Raw genomic sequence first — 9,638 nt, forward strand, 5'->3', positions numbered from 1 at the left:
TTCCTGGCCACCAGAAAGCAGAGGTGGGAGGGGCCACAGGGACGATGCACTCTTCCAGGGCAGAACCCCAGACCCACCTCCTTCAGATACACCCCATCTGCCTACAGTCACCACCTAGTTCAAACTAGGATGGATTGATTAGGACACAGGTCTCATAATCTAATCATGTCACCTCTGACTATTCTTGCGTTAACACAAGTTCAAGGCAATTAAATGAATCTCTCCCAGATGCATAAGGTACTATGGATGGAATTGTGCCCCCCAAATTCATATAATTCATGTTAAAGCCCTAACCCCAGTGTGATTCTATTTAGAGACAGGGCCTTTAAGAAGGTTACTAAGGTTAAATAAGGTCAATCCAATAAGACTGGTGTCCTTGTAAGAGCCATCAGGGTGCACACAGAGAAAAGGCCACGTGAGGACGCGGGGAAGAAGGCTACCTATGAACCAGGATGGGAGCCCCCCCCCAGAGCTCAGCCCTGACGGCACTTTGGTCCTGACCTTCCAGCCTCCAGGACTGGAGGGAAACACGCTCCCTGTCCGTGGTATCCTGTTACGGCAGCCTGAGCTGAACAACAGGTAAACAGGTTTCCTTGGTTAAATCACTGTGGGAAATGTCGTGCTCAACACTGACCTTCTCCCCTTGGAGGTTCGGAAAATTCTTTAGCTCATTCAAGCCTCTGAGAAGTTCTTCAGCAAAGGAACCTATTGTTGGCCACATGTCCTGGGTTATTTGAACACACATTCAGTTCCTGGGGCTCCTTAACAAACTGCTGCAACCTCCAGGGCCTCACAGTTCTGGTGACCTGAGGTCCAAACCCCAGGAGTCGGCAGGATGGTTCCTTGTGCAGGCTCTGAGAACCTTCCAAACCTCCCTCCAGCTCTGGTGGCCCCTGGTAACCCTTGGCATTCCTTGGCCTGTGGAGGTACGGCTCCCATCTCCGCCTGCGTCTCCACAGTCTGTACCCTGAGTCTCCTTCTCAATGGTAAAACACCAGTACCCCAAAGAGAAGAAACCATGACTAGATTGGGGACCCTGCCCTTCCTGTAATGCCCTAGGAGAGGGTCTATTTTGGGGGGGACACTTGCATAAGGCAGTGCTCATTACTGCAGCAACACAGGAGGGCTTTTACAGGACGGTGCTTCTGAACCTCCAGAAAGCCTCCCAGAGCTCTGCTTCCTCCATGCCTCCCCAGTCCCGTGGCCTCCAGGAGGAGAGACGTCTTGCTCCTCCCTCCAGAGGCCATCTTCAGTGTCCCCAGCTGCCCACAGGGCCCACTGCCCACTGTCCTGGTGCTGCTCTGCCTGCCCTGCCCACCCTCCCTCCTCCTTGTCCACAGCCCTGTTTGCCTCTAAACCACCCATCAGGTGGCTTCTGGGGTCTGCAGGTTCCTGAAATGCGTACGACCAGGGACGGTTCTGTCCTGGAGGTGGGCTGTGGGCAGGCGTTTTCCCAGAGCAGGGCCCGCAGCTTCCATTGTTTCTCCAAATCCATCCCACGGAGGCTGCGACCCTCAGGGTTAGGGCTCAGGTTCAGTGAGGACCTCTCCCTAGAGCAGTCTCCTGGGGAAAGAAGCAGGAAGGTGGGAAAGCCCCCCCCCCCCGCCCCAGTTTCCCTGGTGGAAGGCAAAGCGGGAGGAGGCAGCAGGACCATCCGCAGGGACAACCTCAGGAGGCCCAGGACAGCTGGCTGAGGCTGCAGGCTCCCCCTGAGAGAGAGAGGACAGCAGGCCCTTGGGTTTGGGAGAGAGCTGGGGAGCCTGAGGGCAAAGTCTAGCACCCCCCCCCACCCCCGTAGGTCTTGCCAACATCCCGGATTCCGGGAAGCTGGGCACTGCTGGACTGAGCCTTCAGCTCACTGGGCGGTGTGGACAACAAGGTGGGACTTGTTCTCAATCTGAATGGTACAGGGCTGGGATGTAGCTCGTTGGTAGGCCACGCCTGGCCTGTGTGAGACCCTGTGTTCAACTCCCAGTGCTGGGGGGCAGGGGGTAGTTTTTTTAATGCAGACATCTATCTCAATCACCTCAGGATTCTATCTGAGGGCCTCAGCTGGTACTTAAGGTCCCCAGGAGTACTCAGGAAGGAAGGATGGAGGGGCTCTCCCTTGTGTGGACACTTGATTTGCAGCCTCTCAAGGCTGGTCTGCACCTGGGTCCCCTTAGGCCACACTCCACAGCCACCTGCCAGGCCTCTGAGTGGTCTGAGAGGACTCCTCTCCCTGGACCTTCAGACAGCTCTACAATGGTGGGGGAGGGATGGCCAGGGTGGACTGTGGAGATGGGGGCGCACCAGAATAGTTGCCCTCAGCGCTGGGGCAGTCAGGGTGTGTGTGACGTGGGGAGGGCTGAAGCACCCCTTTGTTTTAGAGAGGGGACGGGAGGGATGATCTGTCCTGGTCCAATTTTTCCACTCTGTGGGCGCTGGTGGCCCCAGGAATCCCATTTGCATCAGGGCCCAGGCTTCTAGGAAGTTAAGAGAAAGGAATTTATTTTAACTTGCAAATTTGTTCTGGTAATTTAAGTCATATTTATGCATTGTCAAAAAGGCAAAGAATTGTATATGTTTAAAAATGAACAAAAACTCAAAAGACAATCCTTGCCCATGATTCTGCTGCTGCTCTCTGACATGGGCTGCCAGTTGGCACGTTATCTGTGAGTATCTCACAGCTGCGTGCCTTCGACAGCCAGGGTGGATCATAATTCAAGCAATAACTGTTACTGCAGAAAAATCAGAAAATACAGTCAAAACAAATTTCACATAATCCTACTATCTAAAGATAATCTTGCTTTCGTACCTTGTGTTTCTTTGACTACTGATACATTTGAACATTTTGCCATGTTTATTGGCTGTTGAGATTTCCTTAGTGAAGCCAGATGTGGTGGGCACGCCTGTAATCCCAGTGGCTCAGGAAGCTGAGGCAGGAGGATCACAAGTTCAAGACCAGCCTCAGAAATTTAGTGAGGCCCTAAGCAATTTAGTAAGACTTTGTCTCTAATGAAGATAAAAAGGAATGGGGATATGGCTCAGCAGTTATGTGCCCCTGAAACAAAAAGAAGAAAAAGGGAAAAAAGTGTTTTTTCTTGGTGAATAGGTTGTTTCTGTCCTTTGCATATAGTTTTTGGGCATCCAATGGGGCCATCAATTTGTTTGGGATCTTGTATAGCATACATATGAATCTTTATACTACCTATAGTTTTTTTTGTTTTTTTTTTCTCGATTTGTGATTTGTTGTTAAAACTTTGAGAGTGTTTGTTTGTTTGTTTGTTTTGGTACCAGGGATTGAACCCAGGGGCACTCAACCACCGAGCCACATCCCCAGCCTTTTTTTTTTTGAAACAGGGTCTTGCTAAATTGCTTAGGGCCTCTCTAAATTGCCGAGGCTGACTTTGAACTTGCAATCCTCCTGCCTCAGCCTCCAGAGTCACTGGGATTACAGCCACCATGCCTGGCTTTTAGTGTTTTTAATCTTGTTTTTCTCTTTTGGAGTTCTCTACTGGCTTTTGTGTTTAGAGTGTAATTCTCCTCCCCCAAATCGAATGCCTTCCTTCAGCGGTGAGCCCTGTCTCTTTCTTCCTCTTCAATCCATCTGAAAGTGGAAGTGAGAAGCTCACCCAGTGTTTTCCAGACACTTAGCCAACCATCCCAGCGCTGTTTTTATGACTCAACCCTCCTGTCCTCTGTCCCTCGGGCAGCCCTGTGCACAGGGCAGGCATTAGCCAAGGAGTCTAAACTTGCTGTTGTGCCAGAGGCCAGGCTCGCTTGGCAAAGGCCTTGAACATTCTCTGGAGCTATTGGCCCTCCCCAGTCCCTGCCCGCCCCCACCTCCGGGGGAAGCCCTGACCTTCCCCCTCAGTGCAGCCTCCCCCTGGCTATTTACCTGAGTCTCCTGGAGTCCTGCCCCTGGGCCCCACCTCGCCCACCCCACACCCAGCACCTCCCCACAGAGGCCCTCAGAGGACTGGCCCTGCTGGGCAGCCCCGCCTCTGTAAGGTGAGAACCCTCAGGGGCTCAGCAGCCAACCCTGGGGCCCAGCGCCCACACCCCCCCCACCCCCCACCCCCCCCCGGGGCTCATTAACCTGTTTCTTCCAAACAAATCCCGCTCTGTTCTAGGTGGAATTCCCATGCCATCTGCTCCCTCCATCTCTTCTGTTTCTTGAAAGTTCCAGAAGCAGGAGTCCTGGAACCAGGCGTCCTGGCCTATCAGTGCTGATACCCCCAGAAGCTGCCTGGGAGCACCCCGAGGGGCAGCCAGCCACAGTTCAGGCTCCCAGGCCCTCCCCAGGCCCCCCAGAGTGGCTTCAGTGACAGGCTGGGCGGCACTGCCCTCCCCTAGGTGACCATGGCCATGGTGGGGGCTGCCATCAGGGGCCACAGAGCCCCAGAGAGCACCAGGTAGGTCCACCTGCCCAGCAGCAGCCCCTGGAGGGGCCAGACCCTGAGGCCAGGAGCAGCAGCATCCTGGGGTGGGACCATGGGAAACAGTGCCTATGGCAGCAGGAACAGGAAGAGGCCACCCTCCCTGTGACCAGGGGTCTGCAGAAGTGAGCTCTGAGTGGCTCTGAAGGGCCTCTGGTCCCATCCGTGTGCACGTGAGTCACGAAGAGCCTCAGCAGAGCCTCAGCTTCCTCATCTATAAAACCGGGATGCGTCAGCACCACCCCTAGGGCCCCGGGAGGCTTCAGCAGGAGTGGTCATCACTGTCGAAGCTCCCTGGTTACCAGGACTTGACGGTGGGGATATTTCATAGTGTAATATATCCCAGAACACGAAGCTACACGCCTCAAACACATACAGTTTCATTTCCTTGGTAAAGATGGGGCTGGGGCCTGAGCGGTGGTGCAGGCTTGGAATCCCAGCGGCTCCAGAGGCTGAGACAGGAGGATCGTGAGTTCAAAGCCAGCCTCAGCAAAAAGCAAGGCCCTAAGCAACTCCGTGAGACCCTGTCTCTAAATAAATTACAAAATAGGACTGGGGATGTGGCTCAGTGGTCAAGTGCCCCTGAGTTAAATCCCTGTTAACCTCCCACAGCCCCAAAAAAGATGGGATTGGGGGAGAACATCTAGCCAGAAGCAGAGGGCAGTGCGAGGGGGAGTTGAACTGTGCAGACGCCTCCCCTGGCTGTGAAGCTGGCTGTGTGTCTCCATCTCCTCACCCGAAAGTGGGGAACACCCACCCGCTGTGCTCAGTGCCCCATGCTGCCCTTCATGTTACCACAGGAAGATGTCCAAGTCAGCAGGGAAGACACCCCTGCTGGGCTGTCCGAATTGTCAGATTTAGGTGAGAACTGAGTTGAGAAGCATGAAGTAGAAAACCCCCAAATGCCAACAATTTAAGCACATGTGTGATTATTTTCCTTCGCATAGAGGAGTTCTGGGTATTGGCAGTAGTTCTCTCTGGTGGCTGGTATGACAGCCCCAACCAAGGGACCCAGGTTCCTTCCACCCTTGTGCTCTACCATCTTAGTGTGTACCTTCCACCCACAGGATTACCTCAAGGATTGTGGAAGGCCAACCTTACACGTGACTGAGGTACACTCCCCGGCTGGGTGCTGAGGCTCTCAGTTGCAGAAATGTGGCACCCTTCTTGGGTTTGAGGGTCAGTGTCTCGTGCATGGGTGTGTCTTGCTATAGCCCCAGGGGTGAAGCTACACTCACCTGTTCCTTTGTAATATAACCCCTTGCCCTGTTTAGGGTAGAATCTTCCATGGAAGTGCCTTGTGTGTGTCCCTTCTCTTACTGTGCCCTTGGGTGTGGCCTACCCAGGTGTCAGTCAACCTGCTGACAGTGGACATCATGAAGATAGACTCAGCCCCCTGAAACCTGACCCCTTGCCTCATTTGAATAGCTTCTCCTCAATGAAAGGGGTCAGCACGTGCTCTCTGTCTCTCTCTTTCTGCGGACCCTTAAGGTCAGAGGAGCCCTCACAGCGACCCCAAAGAAAAAGGTATTTGTGTCTCTTGTGTGGTTATTTCGTGCAGCCCAGTCAGCCCAGTTCAACTGGAGTGACCCCTCAGCCTTTTAGTCGCGAGAACAGAAAACGCGGCAAAGGATCAATATAGCTGCTACTGCTCCAGCCTTACATTCCTAATAGCCAAAGGCATAAAAGGTGGAAGAGCCAAAGGATATTTAGCTTTTTGAAGGATCCTTTCTAAAGTACTGCCTAATTCTTTCTGCTTGCTTCTCTTTTGCCAGAATATGGTCTCATGTTCTTGCCTATCTGCAAGAGAGGTTGGGAGACCCATTCTTTTAGCTGAGCAGACAGCCACCCTGAATGAAACTGGGGTCTGACAGTAAGAACGAAGGGCAACTAGGATGGTCAACTAGCAGACTCCTCCACATTCCTTCACTTGGTTCAGCTGCCTCGCCCCCATACTCCCCAAAACTCGGGTTTGCCCATGACCTCTGAGGTGGCCTCAGGGCACCACAGGAGAATAAGTGGGTAGCAAGGGTTGAGAGGAGAAGTGGAGGAGGAGGAGAGGTGGAGCCAGCTTCAGAGGCTCAGATAGCGGAGTGTAAAGGGGATGAAGAGAACATGGAGAGGCCTCATGTTAGGGGAGGAGGAAGACGAGGGCCAGCAAAGGAGCTGGAGAGAAGCAGCATTGAAAAGTGCGTGGGAAGGGAGGGGGGGAGGAAAGTTGAGCTACTGAGGGCAAAACCCTGAGCGGCACCAGCTGTCACCCAGAGGTGCCCAGAGCAGCTGTGGTAGCACTCTGCTCCCAGCACCCAGCTTCCTTACCCTGCCAGTCACTCAGTGCTTCTGACAGCCCTCCTGGATACCAGAGGGGCCGGAAAGCTTGCATGAGCTAAAGTCAGGCGGAGTTCAAATCCCAGATTTAGTGCTTATTCATGTGACTTTGAATAAGTTGCCTCTTCCCTCTGAGGCTCAGCTGCCCCAGCAATAAGTGGGTATAAGAACAGAGCTGCACTGCTTAGAGACCGTGGGGTCACGGGGCTTGGCTCTTCTCTGGTCCATGATAAGCAGGCACCAAGTGTTACTGACAACCCCAGAGTCACAGACACAGAAGAATGAAACTTTCCAGCCCAACCTTTTTATTAAAGGGACAAGCACAAGAAGTTCATCAGGGTCTCAGGAACACCCTGGGGGTGCAGATCTTTGTGGTTGTGTGCACCCCAAGTCAGGAGAGCAGGAAGAAGATGAAGTTTGTCTATCCTGTGTCCAAAGGGTTAATTCCACAGCCAGGGACAGTCAGAACCAGGAGCTGACCAGGTTCTGGCCTTGACTTATTCCTGCCCACTGCTGCTGGAAAACAAATGCCCTGCAGAAGGACTGGCCATATCCAGTCCTGTGGCACCAGAGTGGGCAAAGAGGTTCTGGGAGGGGTCCCTGATGAACTCTAACTTGGCATCTGTACCCTCTTCTCATTTGCCACAGTCACAGGCATTATGACTCCTTTCGACCCTGTGGCAGCACCTGCACTTGCATACACACCTCCATCCTACAAACTTGGCTGCAAGTCAGTCATAGCCTCAGTTCAGTAAGGCAGCCACTGGGGAGGCTTGCTGTACATGTGCCTGTGACATCACCAGCCACCCACACCCCCCTGTGACTTCAGCACCCGGACATCTTAGCCCAGCAGAGTCATGGCCACTCCCACTGCAAGTGGCAGAGGGCATAAATGACCCTCAGAAGAGACCAAAGCCACCAGCAGCCCCCCATATGCTCCTTCTGAGGCCTTTCTGGGCAACGAGGCTGACCACAGCCCTGCAGATGATCCGACAGGAGGGTCCCAAAGTCAGGCCCCCCTCCCTGCAGATGTCTCACCAGAGAGCAGCGCTGCAGAGGCCACTGAACTCCAAGATGTAGATCAGGCCACCTCTGAGGCCAAGCCAACCTCTGGGGACCAAGACAAGAATGAAGTCGCTCCTGGCAGCAGCCAGAAGCCTGCAGAGATCACACCTCTGGTGCCCCAGGACCCAGGTGCCCAGCCGGTGTTGGTGGGCAGTCAGAACCTGCTACCGGTCAGGCTAGCTGGGGATAAACTGATCCCTCAGGATGGCGTGGGCCTGCTCCGTGACTCCCAGGCTCAGAAGGGAACACCACCGCAGGCGAGGGACCCCAAGAAGCAGCTGATCTTTGCTTTACCTGCAGTAGAAGTCCCGCCCTTTGTGGGTGCTGCTGACCCAGCCACTGCAGGCGCCGGTGGTCAGCTTGACCCTCCGCCCACTGGCGTCACCCAGGCTGCTGAAGAGAAAACCAAGGGGTCCCAGATGGTGACAGGGGACGACCTGGTGGACGGTTCCCCAGAACACTGGGTTCAGTCCTTCCCTCCCTTCGCAGCCTGCAATGCCCCGCCCTCAGCCTTGCCCAGCCCCCACCGGGAGGTCCCGGGGAGGAGGCCGCTGGACTCCGACCTGTACATGGCGGATGAGGACAACGGCTACATGCGCTCCATGACCAGCCTGCTGGGCGGGGGTGAGGGCTCCATTGGCTCCCTGGCCAACATCCTGGTGTGGTCCGAGCCCATGGGCATGACCATGGCCATGGCCTTCCTGACCTCCAGCCACGGCTCCCCGACGGAACTGCTGCCCAACACCGGATCCAACCTGCACTCGGTCTCCAGCATCCTGGGGAACGCCAGCTCGGCCTTCTCCTCCGGGCTGGCCACAGGGACCAGCTCGGCCCTGCGCTCGGTCACCCAGGTGCTGGAGACCGTGGGGCGGAGAACTACGAGAGCATCCGCTCGGCCGTGCGCTTCCTGACCAGTCACCTCGCCCTGCGCCGGTTCCATGCCAGCCCCAGCTGAGACTAGATCCCACACGGAAACCCCAAGGACTTGCCCAGCAGCTCTGGAGACCCTGGATTCTCACCCCGATTCCTGCCCACCCCCACCCGGGGTGGCTCCCCAGCAGATCAATAAATCACCACCAGCGTTTATTTTCTAAGCGCCAGCCTCGTCCCTTGTCCGAGCAGTGGGAGCGCCTGCCTGGCATGCAGAGGTCCTGGGGTCCACCCCAGCACCAGGTTGACAGGAGTAAACATCAAGGATGAATAAACAACATGAATCAGCAAAAGGACTTGTTTTGGACTTGTTTTGGACTTTGCAGTGACTAAGTGACTTTTTAGTTGTAAACATGTTTTTGGTTATAGGATGACTAGATAGTATGCCCATGTTAGATAAGTTGATGATGTAACTAGGTAGTGTGCTTATGTTAGATAAGTTAGACATAAACAAGTTTGTTGTAAACATATAGAGTATATAAGCGCGAGGGAAACTCCATGTATTTGCTCACAATCAACTCTCATCGCCTGAGAGTAAGATCGTGCAGTGTGAGCCAGCCACCTCGTGTATTGCTTTGTGTGGTGTGCGAATAAACCAGCATTTCAAAAGGCAATCGAGTTCGTGCTTGGTGTTCGCGTACGTCGCGGTCCGGGGTCCAGTGCAGATATCCGGAAGGGAACTCCTGGTAACCAGACAAGGCTGAGAAGCTGCTCGTGACACAGGTGGGGGAGGACAAGAGGGGCTCCGGGTGTCTTGCAAACAGAATGTCCTCAGGTTGTCCCATTCAGGGCCTAGGGACAAATGGAGTGGCTCTGAGAGGCCCCCGGAGGGAGGTGGAGGGTGCTGAGTCACCAGTGCGGATTCAGACCCCTGGGCTTCCGGGCCTCCCTCTC

General features: G+C 54.5%; 1 protein-coding gene across 1 annotated transcript; it reads left to right on the forward strand.

The window, feature by feature from the left end:
• The first annotated feature begins 835 nt into the window (after nt 1–835).
• On the forward strand, nt 836–9,358 carry Tex44 (testis expressed 44). The gene is given in 4 exon segments (XM_046439984.2): nt 836–926; nt 1,799–1,879; nt 7,653–8,690; nt 8,693–9,358. Coding segments are annotated over 4 exon segments (1,287 nt in total). The 3' UTR covers nt 8,770–9,358.
• Nucleotides 9,359–9,638: the final 280 nt, after the last annotated feature.

Source organism: Marmota monax, unplaced genomic scaffold (assembly GCF_021218885.2).
Source record: "Marmota monax isolate L192 unplaced genomic scaffold, Marmota_monax_Labrador192_F-V1.1 WCK01_AAM20220418_F8-fsc00041, whole genome shotgun sequence".
In the NCBI taxonomy this organism is placed as follows: domain Eukaryota; kingdom Metazoa; phylum Chordata; class Mammalia; order Rodentia; family Sciuridae; genus Marmota; species Marmota monax.